At 29.1% G+C, this 19177-nt stretch overlaps 1 protein-coding gene across 1 annotated transcript in view; it reads right to left on the minus strand.

Annotated features, from left to right (window-relative positions):
* Positions 1 to 2830: 2830 nt before the first annotated feature.
* LOC114126707 (rabankyrin-5) overlaps positions 2831 to 19177 on the minus strand; it is a 36128-nt gene continuing 19781 nt past the window's right edge. Inside the window, exons 7-22 of the mRNA XM_027990706.2 lie at positions 8338 to 8732; positions 7382 to 7592; positions 7192 to 7305; positions 6898 to 7117; positions 6696 to 6827; positions 6510 to 6630; positions 6262 to 6435; positions 6081 to 6194; positions 5854 to 6010; positions 4595 to 4795; positions 4342 to 4536; positions 4142 to 4262; positions 3786 to 4010; positions 3577 to 3715; positions 3395 to 3496; positions 2831 to 3318 (exon numbers count right to left, since the gene is read on the minus strand). Coding sequence (XP_027846507.2) covers positions 3195 to 3318; positions 3395 to 3496; positions 3577 to 3715; positions 3786 to 4010; positions 4142 to 4262; positions 4342 to 4536; positions 4595 to 4795; positions 5854 to 6010; positions 6081 to 6194; positions 6262 to 6435; positions 6510 to 6630; positions 6696 to 6827; positions 6898 to 7117; positions 7192 to 7305; positions 7382 to 7592; positions 8338 to 8732 — 2745 coding nt within the window. The 3' untranslated portion in view covers positions 2831 to 3194. The remainder of the gene's footprint in view (positions 3319 to 3394; positions 3497 to 3576; positions 3716 to 3785; positions 4011 to 4141; positions 4263 to 4341; positions 4537 to 4594; positions 4796 to 5853; positions 6011 to 6080; positions 6195 to 6261; positions 6436 to 6509; positions 6631 to 6695; positions 6828 to 6897; positions 7118 to 7191; positions 7306 to 7381; positions 7593 to 8337; positions 8733 to 19177) is intronic.

Consider the following 19177-nt stretch of genomic DNA (forward strand, 5'->3'; position numbering starts at 1 on the left):
GGTGTATATATGATGACGTACTTATAGAAATATTATTCAAAGGTAATTATTTTACAGAAATGTCAAGTTTTTCGTTTTGAACGTCTCAATTCGCCGATTTCGCGAAATAATAATTCAAAAGTATAAATTATAAATTAAGTTAAATTAAATCTATTCCATTCAGTAGTATAAAATATACCGTATGAACTATGGATTCTATTAGTGTTGCGTAAACATTACATTTTTACTTATCTGCAGTTAACAGTTATCAATCAAACATTTGAGTATGTACTTAGATAAATAATATATTACATTTTTAAAATGTATTGTAGAGGTATATAATATCTTGACGTTGGCGAGTTAAAAGTATAAAATGAGCAATTGAATAAGTCACGTACAATTTTTTTTGAAGCACTTTAACTACTAGAAGAACAATCATTATTGTATGTAGGTACCTACCTTAAAAATCTGGAAATATAAAAATATTTATAAACATAATCATCATGGCATAAATTAAATTTAATAATTGTTTTTTATACATTAATTTGCTAAATTTATTGGCAAATACCTATAGAACGATGTCTCGTTGTCTTTGTTGACTTGGATGTGTAGTGTGTACAACCGAATTAAGTATCAGAGCAAACAGCCATATTATAGATTTATTTGTCATTTGGTACCCCACTACCCCTTATCAATTAATATGTGAACGATGCAGCAAAATCCGCTTTTGTTCTTGATATTAATCCAGCCCTAGACGTAGAACTATAATAACTATATTAAGTATTAACTAATCTTGACTATAAAAATGACATATTATTTAATACATATAGTATACTAACTATACGTGTATTTAAATATTTAATAGAAATGTATAAGAAATATTTACATAAATTAACTGCAACAGGTACTAGGAAAGCTTTATAAATTTAAAATTAGTAACTCGGAAACTACAAATTTAGAGTTCAGATAAACCAACGGTTAGTATATAAAATATTTTAATAATTAATATGGGTATTATGATACCTACTTATAAAGAAATAGTTTTCTAAATGCGAATGAACATACTTATAGAGATCTTGTAGAGGAATTAGATACGAAACCGTATAACTTTACATTATATATAATATAATAATATGATAAAAGTTTTTTTTAAATATTTTAAACAATCATTTTATGGGAAAACAAAAAAAAGATACATAAAAACCTACTATTACACATGGAACTAAACCGGCCCTATTGCAGAAACTCGGCCGTCCAATATATTATTATACGTCATATATAATATTTTAATGCAACGGTCCGGGTTCTTGCGTATATACGTACAATATTATAATAATACGTCTAGCGTTAGACCTCTGTCGGGGTTAGAATCATTGGATGGGGAGGAGGTCGCGAATTCTTCGGTGGGTGGACGAGTTTTCCGGAGAAGAAAATAATCCACTGCGGTCGTATTTACTGCACGTATATACATATGCGTAATACGCATTTATTATTCGCTGCCGAGTGCACACGACCGTATATGTATATTGTATATAGTGTATATATATATATGCATAATATATGCCCGATTTTTTATGTTATTCTCGTCTGAGCAGTGGAATGCGTGGGCCCAGTCGAAAATTGTTCGGGACCGAAAAGATAATATAATAATATAATTAAGACGCGAGCGTTCGGCCCGGGGTGCGGAAGTTCTCCGAAGGGGGGTTATATTGTTTTACACGCACACAAAAACACATTTATATACGAGTATATACACGTCTCAACAACAGTAGTGTCTGTATATATATAGTTGGCAAAGCTTAGGCTCCGGCAGACTTGATTGCGTACAAAGAATCTTAAGTATATATACGGCACGGTTGCGTTGTATATGTAATAAAGACTCGTGTATATAATATTATTATTATGCGATTAACTGCTGAAGCGCGGATCGTAGTCGTAAATATAGCCCGTTGCCCGGAACTGGAGACTTTGTTATCCGAATGTATGAAATCTATAAACGCGGCAAACGACGGGTTTTGAGTGTGTTATTGACAATTAATATTATGGAGCTTTATGACATGTGTGTAACCCAGGATTTTTGTTTTTTTTTACAATGCAAATATTCGTGGACAGTTTATGGTCATTTTTTTTTTCATATAATTTCTGTATTCCTTATAGGTACAGCAAAAAGTATTAATATTAAACAAATCTAATTTTCTTTAGGTATTTTTTAGCAAATCAGATCGGTATTATATTATTTTTTCATTTCGATTATAGATAAATATAATTTGTTTACTGATTGTAATAGCTTATTAAGTTTTTTTTGAACATTATACATACTACATGATACGCGAGTCTATAGTGTTCACCTGTCAGTTAAAATTTGTGTTTGTCTTCGTCAAAGAACTATAATCTAATAAGTTTCAACAAATCTATTATTTACTAAAGCCTATTAACGAAAATTAGTTTAGTTAATAGACACGTGAATATTTACCTTAGTCAATCTGAATTATGAATCTTTTGTAGATCTGGCAGCGTTTTTTACTCTTATTCTATAGCTTATTAAATAGTTGTAATTCTATTGTTTATTGGAGCTTTAGGTAAATATAATGATATAGTTGACTAATGCATTGATTACTCTATAATGGATGGAAGACAAAAATTAAATAAATATTTTTAAAAAGCATTGGCTAGGTAAACATTGCTTTCAAATGGAATGATAAAACATTTTTAACAAGTAATTTGATAATGTGGATGGAAATAGGTGAATGTTTTAGTTTGTAAAATTCTTAAACCATTAAATTTATGGTAATCAGTTCATATTATTTTATAATTTCATATAGGTAAACAATACTATAGTAGAGATAATATATGATTGTACAAAAATAATCAAATTAAATCTATGTGTAAAAATAAAATGATTAATAATAACAATAATTTATCATAAAATATAATAGAAAGGTTAAAAAAAAAGATAATAATAAACAATATTGTAATAAAGGTATCTAAAATTATTAAATGGAATTAAATGAAATTAAATAATGAATACAATAATAAACCTGCAATTATATAAATATTTTAAAGCCTTATTGGATAATATTATTTAGAGTATAAAACTGAAAAGTAAAACATTGAATTGAACATTAGATCACACTTGGAGTATTGTAATAAATACAATATTATCATAATGATTAATTAGTGCGGTCACAATGCATATGGATTTCACTCACTATTCTTTAGCCGCCTTGTAAAACTTGGAAACAAGACACACACACTCTAACTGCTTTCACTAGCCCATACTTTATGATAGGAACTTCTTGACTGGAGCATTTGCTACATAACAATCTACCACAATGACGACTAGATAATAATAATAAAAAAGTCGGTTAATGAAACAAATTAGATTAAATATACTTCATTGTCTGTAGTTACTCACCAATGATGCTTATGCATTGTAAAACCGAATTTCAGTCCACATTCTTGACACACTTCACACCCGTCCACCCATGGTGGCTCTTTTGTCAAACTATCAAGCAATCTAGCAAAATCAAAAGGTGAGTAGTAATAATTATCTTGAATAAAAAATAAACAAAATAAAAATATAATAAAATTGTTTACCTAAACAACAATTGAGAAGTGGCCATTTGACAGTTAAATATTGTAATACCATCGTTATTCATCGCTCCAACACAAGCACCAGCTTTTACTAAAGTCCTACATAAATTTCCATTACCTTTTATATATGCCAATAGTAATGCTGTAAACATTTTAAAACATTAATACTTAAACATTGTTCTAATTCTATTCATTAAAAATTATTTTAATACCTGTATTTCCTTCAGCATCTTGTACCTCAAGAGGATACTTAGGCATGTATTCTAGAAATACTTCACATATGGCTGCTGAACTCTCCTTACTATACTTGGCGAGTTCATGAAGTGGGTTCCGCCCCTTCAATGTCAAAGCTTCAGCATTGATCTCAGATTCGCCCAGTAAAGTTTGTACCACTTGTAAATGACCCTCGCGGCAAGCAATATGCAATGCATTTTGACCTATGGCAATATGCAATCTTAATAATTAATATATATTATCGACTTTGAAATTTAAACATAATATGTGTATTGTGTAATATACATTTTAATGAAACATTTGAATTAATTGTAAGTAATATGTGTAAACTGACCTTCACAATCAACTGCATCAAAATTTGCATTATTATTTAACAGCGCGACCACAATTGAAGCATGTCCAGCTTCACTAACTACATGCAATGCAGTCCTCTTCATTGTGTCCTGATCATTTACCTAATGTAAACAAATAGTTTTAATAAATAGATATTATCAATAGTTTTGGATATAAGTGATAAATTGTATGAATATGTACCCTGGCACCGGCTAAAATGATACTGCGGACTAACATTTCATTGCCTGTTGCGACTGCTAAGTGAAGAGGGGTAGTCTGTAATTCGTTTTGAACTCTCGAGTTTACATCTACACTGACAGACAATAAGAACAAGACACTTTCGATGTCACCTTTTTGGATTGCCATGTGTAAAAAGTTGCATCCCTTATTATCAAACTTAAAACAAATTAAAATTAAAACATCTGTTACAAATTTTAATGTTTATATAATTTACTTGTTCTGCAGCTGCTGGTAACTTATCCAATATTGATCGAGCCGCTTTGTCATTACGACATGTCAAAGCAGCTGCAAATGGAGTCAGACCAGTGCGATCTCTCTTAGTTAGATCGATGGACGGATGACAGAGTAGTAATGTTATAATACCTGCATGCTGGTTTTTAATTGCCACATGAAGCGGAGTTTTGTGTTCAGCATCCTATAAATCAATGTATTGTATATTAACACACATTTATTTATATTTTCCTCCTATTATTTTTAAATTTAAAGTGAAATTCTTAATTAAATCTAAAGAAATATAAAAACTGAAAATCATAATTATCTTAATATTCTAATGTTAAGTTTAAATTAGCAACGATACAATTAATTTGTTGCTTTATATAAATAACTTTAAAAAAATAAAATTAAAAGTAGAAGTTAAAATCAAAAATATATTTCTCAATCAATTAAAAAGCAAAAATATTATATTACATAATATAACACAGACATACAGTTACACTATTAATCATTAGCACAATTAATAATGCTTAAATAATATAATTAAATACTTTTGGGTATTTAGAATTGATTAATTATAAATTAATTTAGGTAAAATCTACTGACAATAAATAAACGTATTATAACGAAAATTATAAAAAGTTAAAAAAAATTAAGTAAATGGTCTTTATTATTTGATTAAGAATGATGTATATGTACCAATATGAACACATTTTAAACGTTGAAAAATACAATGTATTATTTACATTTTGTATTTTTGTAGTTAAAATGAATTTATTTAAAGAAAAAATTTAAAAAATCTAACAATGCTAAAATTACTCGGATTAAGCCTAGATACTACTTAATAGACTACAATGAACAGAATTTTTTTAATTAAATGAGACATAATATTAAAAATTATTTAGTTCACTTTTAGTTTTTGTTTTATAATATACTGTAATATTAAGTATACAATAGAAATTTCAATTTAAATGTATACCCAAAATTTAATTTTCATTATAAAAATAACATTGAATGTATAAAATATTTTAATAAAATAAAATTATTATAAATAAAGTTTTGTGAATTTTCGACTTGTAGAAAGGTTTGAATTAAATACACACACTTGTTACCTTTATACGCTTTTCATAGTATACTACTGATACGAGAAAAAAAATTATAATGTATAAATTTCTTAATTGTAACAATAGTAGTTATTCTTATATGAATACAATTGTTTAATTTATAAATTACAAACTTAGTAATATATTTATTATTTACCCAAGCATTGACATTAGCTCCGTGTTCTAACAATGTTTGAACTACACTTTGCAGGCTCCATTGACAACATAAGTGTAATGGAGATGATTGATCCTTTGATTCATCTCCACCACGACCCCCAGGTCCAGGCTTACGAGGACTGTTAATATCACAGCCGCTATACATATTTAAAAAATATATCAATATTATAAGTTATAAATAAATATAAAATTATAATACAATTTTACCTTCGAATAAGAAAACGAGCAGCGCTTTCAGAATTTTCATCGATTGCTCTATGCAGGAGGGTTTGTAGACATCCCTCTGGTCCTTCACTCCATGAATCCGTGTCAACACCATACCTTAAAAATTAGTTAATGTTTAATTACATGTTATACTGTTTCAGTTATTGAATACTAAATGTCTTACTTGACAAGTGTAGAAGCAATATCTTCTTGATTGGACGTCAAAGCCAGCCATAGTATAGGGTCACCATTAGACGATGGAACTGTCATATCAACACCACGTTTACATAATTCTTCAACTACTATATTCTGGCCATTAATCGTGGCTAGTTCCAATGGTGTTTGATCATCTTGAGTTCTACAATAATGATAGTATAATTAATAATCTTATAGTATTTATATCATAAAGCATAAGCATAATATTTGACTTACTTAGCATCAAAGTTTGATCCTTGCTTCACTAAATATAAAGCAGTTTTTTCATCACCCTTCAATATTGCTTGATGCAGTAGTGTCATACCCTCACCATTTCTCATATCAATATCAGCACCACCTATCATACAGTGATAGTTATAATAATGACTGAATTTTTTTAATTGTAATGTGCATTGAGTTTACCAGCAATGAGGTCGGGTACAATGTGTTGCATGTCAGATTTTAATGCCAACGATAAAGGTGTATCTCCAAGTGAATCGCGTAGATTTAAATTGACCGTAGACAATCCATCTTTGGGTTCAGCAGTGATAGTATCTAAAATTAAAATCATAGTTGATAATGTTTTGTATTAAAGGGACGAAATGATAAAAAACGATTAACTCACTATGGTGATGTAACATGGCGTTCACGGCACCTTCCTGTTTGTTAATTATAGCCATGTGTAATGGCGAAAGTCTATACGAAGTTTGAAGACCATCATCTGTACTTAATATAACACCATCGGGTGGCAATGTTTGTAGGTTCGGGTTTGCACGGAACTCGAGTAAACGTCGAACGAGACGTGACAGTCCTTTTTTGCATGCGACATGTAAAGCGCTTTCTCCCTAAAAGCATAACAATCGAATGTTTCAACATAAAATATGAAACTTCAATAAAAAAAATGTAAGTATTTCATTACTAGTTTGTTAGTGTAGTTGATGTTATTGCAACGAGCTGTAATGAAGAGAGCTGCTTCTTCGAGGCTCTCGTCGGAGACAATGTGCAACATGGAATTGGACGTTTTCTTGTAAATCTAAATAATAAACGAGGGAAATAAATATATATATTTAATTTATTGTATCGAAAATATAGCGATGACAACTACTTACAGGATTGGGATTCGCTCCGGCGGTCACTAAACGGTTGGCAAAGCTGTCGTCGGTGTCAAGCTTAAGAGTGTTGATCAGTGCATAGTACAGCGGAGTGTGGTCATCAACCGTCTGAGCATTCAAATCAATCTTGCTCGACCGGGTATGTTCGTCCAACAAGAGAGTGAATATGTCGTCGTTGTGAACCAAGACGGCCAAATGCAAAGGCGTGCTGAAATGAAATACAAAAATCAAAAAAGCTGCGATCGTAGGATATGTACTGCAGACATCGAATATTCCACACGATTCATCATAGTCCATAAATGATGATCGAAAGGTGCCTGGGAAAGCTTAGCTTCTCACCCCAAATTTTTGTTTATAATTCAACTCTCCTGACTGAGCATAACAAATGCATGTTATATCGAATCGTCAAGATCTCAATGCATAACACATTATTTTGTTAATAAATATGTAATGTAATAATTACAATGATATGATTTTCATTTTAATTAACATACATGATTTTTTTTTTAATTAATTAATTAAATTAATATTCAGTCGTAGACCAGCTGTAGCAAAAAATAGTATCCATTATATAATAGAAAAGAGAAAACACCAGATAATTAAATAAAAAGTGATGTTTAGAAAAAAATACACTTTTTAACTAATTTAAATATGCACGAGTATAAAGTGCGAGAGTAGTTTCTTGAATATGCACAAAATCCGGTTTAATATTATAAAAAAATTATGAAAATCGATGAAATGGAAATTTAAACTAAAAGAATAATATAGACATATATATATATGTATGCATGAAATATACATCCATCTAAGTGTAGACATTACATTTTATTAAAAAAAGATTTTTTTTATTCGTGATAATTTCAGAACTCATCGTAATCTATAATATGTATTTGGACACGCAAATGAAATGCATATAATAATATTACTATAGGTACAAAGTTGGGCACACTTACAATCCCTGACTGTTGGGCAGGTTTGGATCCAGACCAGAATCGAGCAGCGATCGGGCTACGGCTGTCATGGCAGTGGCGGCGGCGACGGCGGTCGTCGGTTCGTCCGGTGTCCCATAGTGTTGTGGCGTTGAGCTGGCGATCAAGTGCAGCGCCGTGTCACCTTGGTCAGGTGTCACGGAACTTACGGACGCGCCGTGCTCCAACAGGAAGTTTGCGGCGTACGAGTCACCCCTCTGCACGGCCAAATGGAGCAAAGTGTATCCAGTCCGGTCACGAGCATCTGGATCCGCCTCGTTCTCGCACAGCATCTCCGCGATACTGGTCTGGTGGTCGCGCAGAGCCAGGTCTAGTGCCAACTCGCCCTTGTTGTCCAGCTCATTTATCTTGACGCTCAACTAAAACAAGCACAATACATATATAGTTATTAATAGGGCTCGAATTTTATCACTGATTTCAATAACTTTTATATTATACCTATATGGGTCGAAATCATACCTAACCTAACCTGATCCATTCAACGTAAAACACTAGTTTATTTCAAAAAAACACAAACGTTATAAAAAAAAAACCATTTTTATATTCTTTATCATTTAAAAATAAAAGTTTTTCATTCTCTTGAATGACAACTCATTACGTTTTTAATTTAATATTCCAGCGCAGAATATTATACGGAATATTTCCATTTATACAAATCAAATTTGAGACAAATAGTTCATTAGTTATGATAGGATTTAGAAATACTTAACTATACTTTAAATATTTATAATTATAAGTGCCTTAAGTTAAATAGATCACTGCAGAGTATATAATTGTACATAATTATAAGCGATATAAAAACGGTGGCGCGAATATAAAGGAAACAAAGTTGAAAGAAAATGGCTTAGTGGCTAGGAAAAACATATTTAACTCATAAAACAATATGGAAGGTTGTACGCCAAATCTGCATTCCGAGCTACAGTGCAATAACGTGCGTGATAAGGAGTGTTTATTAGGAATACATTTTACTATATGATATAATGTTGAACAAAATTAAAACAATATTATCAAATCGATTTGTAAAACGTTTAAAAATTCGCAACAGTGAGCGACTATGAAATTTTGTACCATAATAAAAATAATATAATAATATAACATGTGATGTGCATAAAATGATTTTTCTGCTAACTTGAAATCAGATGAAAGCACTGCTAAGGAGGCTTAAGACTAAATTCGTATACCCTCCACACCAAAAATGTATTGTTTTTGTTCGCGCCACAATTAAGAAAGACAATACTGAAATATATACCAACAGATCGTCCAAACATAATATCGTCCAATAGTTTTTCAAAAACAAAACACGCGACTGCGTAAACACATCTCACTATACACGGAATCGGATCGCAACTTAATACTGTATAATAAATACATAAATTATTTATGTATGTAATAGGTATATAGGTATATTGTAAAAATCGGGTAAATAATATTTTAACAGTGCCAATAGCATTATATTATACGTCATCGCAATAATTACGATGAAATAATAATATACATTTTCAAATACGCGCACCTACTTAAACACGACTGCGCAGAGTCAATAACGAAACGATGTCACGATGAAATATTGTTTTGTTGTAAAACAGATATTGTTTGTTGTAAAATAATATTATACATGATACACACGACAATATATACTAAAAAAATATTCAAGTATACACTAATAGACTCATTGGTTTTATTTTTTACACCGGTTTGTGTTTTTTAATCGACCTTCGAAATCGTATTATAGTGCCAAAAACAACTATACTCGCATAGTACGTTGCTTTAGTCGTTCCAGAGCCGGCGTTGAGAAATATTTATGACGAGGGTCGTAATTACAATGAAATTGACAACTTTAACTCAATAAATGCTAACTGAAGGAAAATTGTCTTTTTGTTTCCAAATGTATATTATTATCAAAAATATCTCAATTTTTGATTCTAAAATTATTTGAAAATTGTTATACACATCAACAAATAAAACAAGTACTACCTATATAAGAAGTTAAATTAAAAAAATAAGAGATAAAATATAAACTTAATTTAATTAAGTGGTCTTGAGGATTAAGTATACTAAATTAGTTATAATAAAATAAATCAATAACTTTATTAATACTATTAAATGGTATAGGAAAATTAAAAATTATTTTACTTAATAAGGATTTCTTTAAAGAATTGATTTAGCTCTAATATTAGTATAAAAAAAATGTCAGATTGATAAAAGAGTTTTTTATTAGAATTTTATCAATACGTTCAACACAAAACTTTGTCTTCACAGAACAATCAAAAAGTAGAACAAATGAATGTCAAGAATTTGAAAATTCTTTTTGAATTTGAATTTGAACTTAAGATATATTTGAAAATTCTGAAAATTACATTTTGAATAACTTTTTACTATATTATTGAATAAATTAGAGGATCACCATGATCGGTGAATCACTTAATATATATGAACCAATCAAATGTGCAATCGAACGCAAACCACGTATTATTAATATGGTTTTTTCGTAGCGAACTCATCAGATGAATCATATTAGGTATACTTTATTTCATTAATTAATTTTTATACAACGTGATTCATTTTTTCATGCTTTATTTATTATATTTAAAAAGTGATTTGACTAGACTAATTTTTTACGAAAAATTTAGGATACACGCGGCTGTTTTAACGATTTAACTATAACCTTCTGCTGCACTATATAAACTATAATGATTTTTCAACAGTGGCTTTATTTTTAAATTGTAAAGAATCTAAAAAAGTGAACAAATAGGTAAGCATTTAGATAATGTAGCTTATAGACGAGTGAAGTGGAATGCTGAATAATTTTGCAGGAAACCATACTCTTTCGCTATTATTATAAGCAGCTGCACAAAAACGATCAACAATCTATAGAAAACTAGAAAAGCATCGTAGAAAGTTTAAAATTATAAGTAAATGCATTTTCACGAAAATATATGTAGGATGCAGTAGTTACATAATACAATAAAACTCAATATATATATATAATATATATTATAACATCTCGTTTTGAATATTTGTCTAGATAATTATACTTGGCTAATTGGCTATACACCTTATCTTTAGCGTGTGGAACTACTATATCGTATGTATATACATATATTATATTATAAAAATATAATGTCATGTTAAATCAATATAATTTTTTTTTAATTTAGATTTTGGAATCGAATGTGGTATAATTAAAATCGCGCATTTAAACCAGATAGACTACCATTGAAACTTGTAGATAACATTATACACATAAGTAAACTACGATCAAGAACATTGGTGTATACGATTATGTATTTAATTAATATTTTTAAAGCTAAAATTGTACATTTTAAACAAATCGGTAAGTGATAGACCTTTAATAATAATAATATATATATATTATCTTAGTACGCTTATAGATTAAACTTTTCTACAACGTATTTCCTATTGTTATATAACATTTGATAAAACTGTGTTTAAAACGAACAATTATATCAATAATTAAATTTAAAATAGAAAAAATCTATCCGCTTACCTACATTTTTGTTGTTAGAGACAAATGTATTTTTTGTACATTTGTAATATTTTAATATAAAGATTATATCAAGATTTTTGTATTTTATTTATATGAACGTAGAAGATACATATGTATTATAATATATTATAATATATCATACGTATATTATGAAGACACACCCATAATTCATTTTTCAAAAAAAATCAGTTAAAAATCATAGGTAAACCAAATTTACACATAATAATATAGAGACGATATATGCTGTGTCGTTATTTAATTTAAATGATTTAATTACAATGATTTTAACATGGAACAAACTGCACTTGTAAGTTACATTGAATTATTTATAAAACTAAATGTTTATCGAATTTCCGTTCAAATTGCCTGTATGAAACGCCTTAATATGTGAATATGTGTGACAGTCTTTCATTTAGCATATAATACAACATGCAAGTTGAATTTTCTAAACTTATAATAACTTAATTAGTAAAATTATCCATCGTTACAACTTAACATTTTTCAGTTAATTCAGTTAATATTCATCATCATGCTAATTTAATTAAAAAAATTATTTTATTGATGATGAAATAAATATAAATGCAGTTTAAATTATCTCGATTACTTTTTTTAGAGGATTTAACATAAGTTTAATACTTACACTATTTTTTAAAGATATTTACGTAAGATAAATACGCCAGTAAAAAGTTTTAAGGAAATTTAAAATATTTTAAAGGAACTATATTTGACCCAACATATATGTACATTATTATAACAACTACTGAGATTAAAATGTACCTATACAAGCAAGAAAATTTATTTTACTATACTTAGAGGTAATATCAGGTATACCAAAAACGCATTTCTAGATTGCAGAGAACACAAATTTACGTAAGTATAATGTTTCTTAAATTTTATCAACACAACAATAATTATAATGGCATAATGTTATACCTGGTATATAATATTATGTACAATATGCAACAATGCAATCTTAAAATTTAGATGAATAAAGATGATGTCAATAGTAATTTGCTATAATATATAACAATATACTTAGTACTTAGATTACCTATGCGCATATTATATACCTACTGATTTTTTAAAAACAAATTTATTTTTAATTAAACGAAATCGTATATTTTTTTATAACAATTGATTGTATACAGATTTACAGTTCAGAAGAGGAAACTAATGATTTTTCGATCCAATCGTGCATAGAACTCGTCTTCTCATACACATATAATTATTTAAATTTAAATAAAGTTTCCTCTTTCCAAAAATATAAAAATAAGAACAAAAAATAAGCGACAATAAGTTAAGTCGTTAAAAAAAAATTATACATATTATTATAGTATATCATCTATCTGCTATTTGCACATATATACATAACACCTCCCTAAAACATAATATTCCATGTGATCCGAAAAAAGCAGTGAGAAACATTATGTCATAAATTAAACCCTCATTGAACAGCATCCTGTTTTAGAACCGTTTAAATTGTCATTTATAATATGGCCTTAGAGTTGATTTTGTTAATTTATATAGTATATTATAATAGGAAAACACTGAAACGACAATAACCTATATTTACATAAATAATATTTCATTATAAAATGTTCATACCTAACATATAAGATCTTCGTTTATCATATTCTATAATTGATTTTTCGATTAAAAACTATAAACTATAAAAACAATAGACACATAGAAACAAGTGTATAATGTATATAACATATATTAATAATAAAATATACAATCGAAGTGATCTTTTTTTAAAGGCAAACACTTATTTTTTTTCTTTGTCATTTTTAATTATTTTGAATCACAGCATACATATTTAATTTCATATTCAAATGCAGAATATTTTACTAAGAATTTCAATATATATATTAATTCTTGGAAAATTATTCTATGATGCATAATATGAAAATAAAAATGTATGCCGTCATTCAAAAAATAAAAAAACTTAAAATAGTAAAAAACGTTTGTTTTATAATAACTTTAAATGATCGTTTTAAAAAATATTTCTAAAACCGTTAAAACTAGAAAAAATTAGAGTTTACCTTTAAAATAACCATTCTGAATTTATTATATTTACTGCAGTAATAATTCACAATTCTCAGTACACCAATATATGTACATTTCATTCAGCAGTACTTGGAGAAATCGCTATTTTTTGAACCACAGAAATCGATTTCCACTTTTCGGACAATCATCTTGATTCGTGGAAAAATATTTTAAGTTAAAATCATAAAATAGGGCATCTCACCAATTAAAAATGTAACAAAACCTAAAAAATCACTGTCGCGTATCATTGGCCTGTAAGATAAGATTCAAATAATTATTAATAGTAGGTCGACTACGCGAATTCGGAAAATAACTTTATCATCGGCACGCAACGTTATAATAGTTTATAAAAAAAATGATAAGTTTCGCAAACGGTCCAGTATTAGGAAGTTATAAATTGTATAACCATGGTCCGCCATTGCACGATAATCATGGAAAATAGCATACGCTATTATATATATATATATATATATATATATGTATATATAACACTCTTGTCTACTCTCATATACATCAACGGTTCAGGTGAAAACGAAGAAGAAATCATAAGAGATTACAGACCTTTAATGCGCTACAATATGGTCGAGACAATGATTTACGTCGTTTTTTGTCCAGCTAAATACTTTTTAACAATCACAGACCACGAATAAGCACGATTTCCCTTTACATATGTATAGTATACATAGGCAGCTAAATATCAAATCAAGCAAACAATTTTAAATGTCTTAAAGAACCTACCAGCTGTTAAAAAAAAACCAGTGAATATCTTAATATCTCCATACAAAATCATATAAGCTGGCCTACAATAATAAACAAATTGCTGAATAAAGGTAATGTTATACCGCGGTTTGTATTATAATTTATAGGTATTTATTACGCTGGAGAAACACAACAGTGTAATTAACTATAGTGAGCCGACGCATTTTGACGCGCGTGCCAAATGTGCGATTAGACGACGACAAAAATTCAAAACGAAAACAAATCTTATACATGCCTGTGGTGTTATAATAATATTATATCGAGCGGTACGTGATTTTTCAAGACTAGAAACGAAGAATACAAAAACTGTAGAAGATTGAATTTCCAGTTGCCGTCTCGCAAATTTTCTAACATAAATATAACGATAATTTTCGTATATAATAATATTATAATATTATCTTGAATATGACTCTCGACGAGAGGTCTTAACTCTAAAATAAAACAATATGCTCGCAACAGGTGGTAACCGAGTACGACCTCAAGTATAATATATATACATATATAAACAACAATGACTAGGCATATAAAAAAAACTTGGAAAACCGACGCACGGACGATATTCCAATATAGTTATGTTATTATAGGTGAACGCGCTGTAAATCATTAGTAAAACTACGATATTTATTATAATATATAATATGATCTGCATTGATGACCTCTTCGCTTCAAAAAGACAATCGAATTTAACGATTATTATTTCGCGGCCGGGTTCAACGACAGTAAACATGCGCTCCTATCAACAATTTTTTTTTTTACGTAACATCATCTCGGTTGAACGATAAGCCAAATACTCGACTGATAAGTGTAAAATTATCAATTGTGTAATATAATATATTAATATAATAATTCCTGATCGGAAACTTCGAAATAATTTAATATTCTTCCTCCTTTCATCCATTATTGGTGATATTCAAATATTTTTTATTACAATAAATAATGAGATAGAGAACAAGTGAATAAATCGAATAAATAATTCACAAACGTCATTTTCAACGATGACAAGTGACAACTGACATTGGGGGATGTGTGTAAGTACATCAAAACTTAACTAAAATACCGAAAACAATAATAAAGAGATTATATGATGTATTAATATGATAATACGACAAATATACACCTAAAAAAAAAGTTTACAAGTACGTCAGCGCTAGAATGCATTTCAGGTGCATTTCCGCTGGAGTTCTGGCGATTGGAATGAAAGTAATGATTGCAATATTATTATATTATATTATTGTCTGACCGGAAAATAATGACGGCAACGAAAGCATAATATATACGGGACACTGCGCAAAAATATCTATCGGAATACGCGATAGGAAAAATCGTTGTTTGGCCTATATAATAACGTACAATATAATTATATACGTGGTAATGCATTATTACTATTTCACGTCATATATAATTTATACAATTTCTATAAAACGACGATTACAAAAGAAAAATATATAAAAAGCGTAGTGGGCCGGCACTGCATAGTGGGAAATGACCGACAAAACGGATGTTTTCTACGCGTGGTCCGGATCGGTGCGCGTTGTAGCCGTCACGCCGTTTTAGATCTAATGGTTTCTTTTTAACATATGGAACTTCGTTAGCATAATATATTATACTTAATGCAATAGTATACAACCACAATATTTGTAATACATACAAATACAATTAAAATGATGAGTCAGCTTTCGGTAAGGAAAGAAAAAGGACCAAATTTTCCACTTGTGACTCAACCATAAACGCGACATACCATAACAATACTAGATGGTCAAGTGCCAACGCCAAGTCTACATTATAAAAAGTACTAATTTACCAAGTTTTCGTTAACTTGTAGAATTTTATATAAAATACGATAAACGTTATACATTAAATTTATGACAAAATATAAATTTACTAATATCATTTAATATAACAGCTGGGTAGACAGCAAGAATAGTACGATATCATATAAAAATAATGGATAATGAATTTTAAAAGGATTATTTCCTACTTTTATTTCTTAGGGTGATACATTTTATCAACTCTCTCCTCTTAAATGAGACACGTGGACGAGCGAGTAGCTCGATCCGTTATAGACAAAGTCTTTGTTCGAACACTAAATATATCAATTTGCAGCCAGACGATGATACTATGCGCATGTTTACAAAAAAAAAAAAAATCGTCAGCGATGCAAATACGTGTTTTAGTGTTATAGTATACGATTTTAATTATTGTTGTTCCTAATAAGCAAATGATGTTTTTTACACATATCGTTATCATCTGTAAATCATGGTTTATTTTATTTTTATTCAGAATAAACGCAAACAATTTATTTAGGATACGTAGCGAATAATCAATAACCAAATCGAAATAATTTTTTGAAAAGATACATTCCTAATATTGCAGCATAGCAATAACATGTATAACTATATGAACGAGTGCACATTATAATACGGAATGGCGAATTGGAAAAATTGCGAGATCGAAAAGTTTACGTAATCGCGAGTCTCGACCAGTGCGAAAATAAAAAGCAAGTCTGTCTGGGGACAGACGGAGAATAAATTTTTATCTATTTTTGACATGTATATGTCTTATGGCTGAGAGTCATTCTGTTAATATGTGCGACACCGAGAATGTTACCAGTCGAGACGGTGATTGTTTACAGCAACTGGTTGTTATAGCAACCCCGGTTGCTATGTAAGAATCGTGTCGCGCCTTTCTGACAGAAAATTTCATGTAGTCCGGATTCTTGCCATTTCACACCTCTGGTTTACGTTTTAGTACTGTAGAGATATAGTAATGTATACAATGTTAATAAAAATAAATATGAAGATTTATCAAAAACGGTGTCCGATAAAAACGCATATACATTCCATGTTATAATCGTGATTATGCGTAGTGATGAGGTGTTTATAATAATATAACTACCGAACGCAAATCATGCTAACCATAGAGAAAATTCAAATCGAATAACAAAGAAAATAGGTAAAAAAATGATTTAATAAAAAACATTAGATATTATACAATATACACGCTATTATATGACAACTGTGAGGAAAACGTACTTATTACGTTACAATACATGCAGCAGCTGCTGTAAATATCAACAACAGGTTGGCTATGTTTATAATAACTAATATAATATAATGTAATAACTAATAAGTATGTAAAATAAAAATCTTATTATTATTAGAATACTTATTTTTATGTAATATATAATTACTGATTAAAAATTCCAAAGTATGCATATATATATATATAATAATTAATGCATATGGGTAAATCGCGAATAATTATTAATAATTGTTCATTATAAAACATTTTAAAACACTTAAACAACAAACTATTCACGTGTTCTAATAGGCGTTTGCTGTCATTGGCCTTGGTATGCCCGCCGTTTACGCATTATACATATTTATAACATACACACATGAAATAAGTTGTATTTGAAAAAAAAATAATATCATATCATAATCGACTGATCGTTTTCGATAGTACTACGTCACAACTATTTATAATATTATAAGTAGTCAGCTATAATTATTATTATTGAACAGTAACATAATAATATAATCATATTCTATATGTCTACAGGGATCAAACAACTAATTTGAAACAGTAACTGTATGGCCTCAGGGCTCAGGCTAGTCTAAGTTCCGTTAGATATTGAGTGAAGTGACAATGATGGTGTTAATGGTTTCGTTTTCTTAACTCAATATATAAGAGACTGGCCGAAAAATAGCTTTAGGATGTTTTTTTTAGATTACAGCATCAGGACTTTTTGGATTGACAATAAATCCCACATCCCCGTTATGTTTAAGGAGTAGTAAGCGAGAGTATATTATATTAATACATAAAGATATCTAAATTTTATTTTACTAACTTAACAGTATGGCATACACCCGTGACCTGTAAGCGTTGTGCATATAAAAGAACGTTAAGTAAACAAAAAAAAAAAATTGGCGCGCTTAAATAAGGCCAACCATTTATCACAGTCGGTTGTGCGCTGGGATTTGATATTATTTTATCTAACAACCCAGCTACATCAATATGTTGGAACCTGTTTTTTACCACTAGAGATCAATGCACTTGACCATAATACATGGCTATTGTATTTTACGTAATAGTAGTATACCCTCCACTGAGAATAATTTTAATTTTCAACTGAGTATTTAACAACTGCCGTTCAAATAAGTATTTAAATTTACAATTAGACAATAATTTTGCAGATGAATTCTCACATCATATAATGGTGTCCAAAACTAACGATCCACATGACCACATTGAAAAAAACATATCACTGAGAATAGCAACCGCAGTTCGAAGTAATTAGACAAATAAGCGATAATCTACATAAATATTTTATCTTAACTATATACATGTAACTATTGACTTAAAATTAAAACTCACTATATCAAAGTCAAACCTTTCAATCCAAAACTCTCTATTGTATTACTAATGTGCCTTATTGTGTTACAAATTAAATCCTTCATTCCAATATACCTATGCATATTTTAGAAT

The sequence above is a fragment of the Aphis gossypii genome, chromosome 2 (genome assembly GCF_020184175.1).
Source record: "Aphis gossypii isolate Hap1 chromosome 2, ASM2018417v2, whole genome shotgun sequence".
In the NCBI taxonomy this organism is placed as follows: Eukaryota; Metazoa; Arthropoda; class Insecta; order Hemiptera; family Aphididae; genus Aphis; species Aphis gossypii.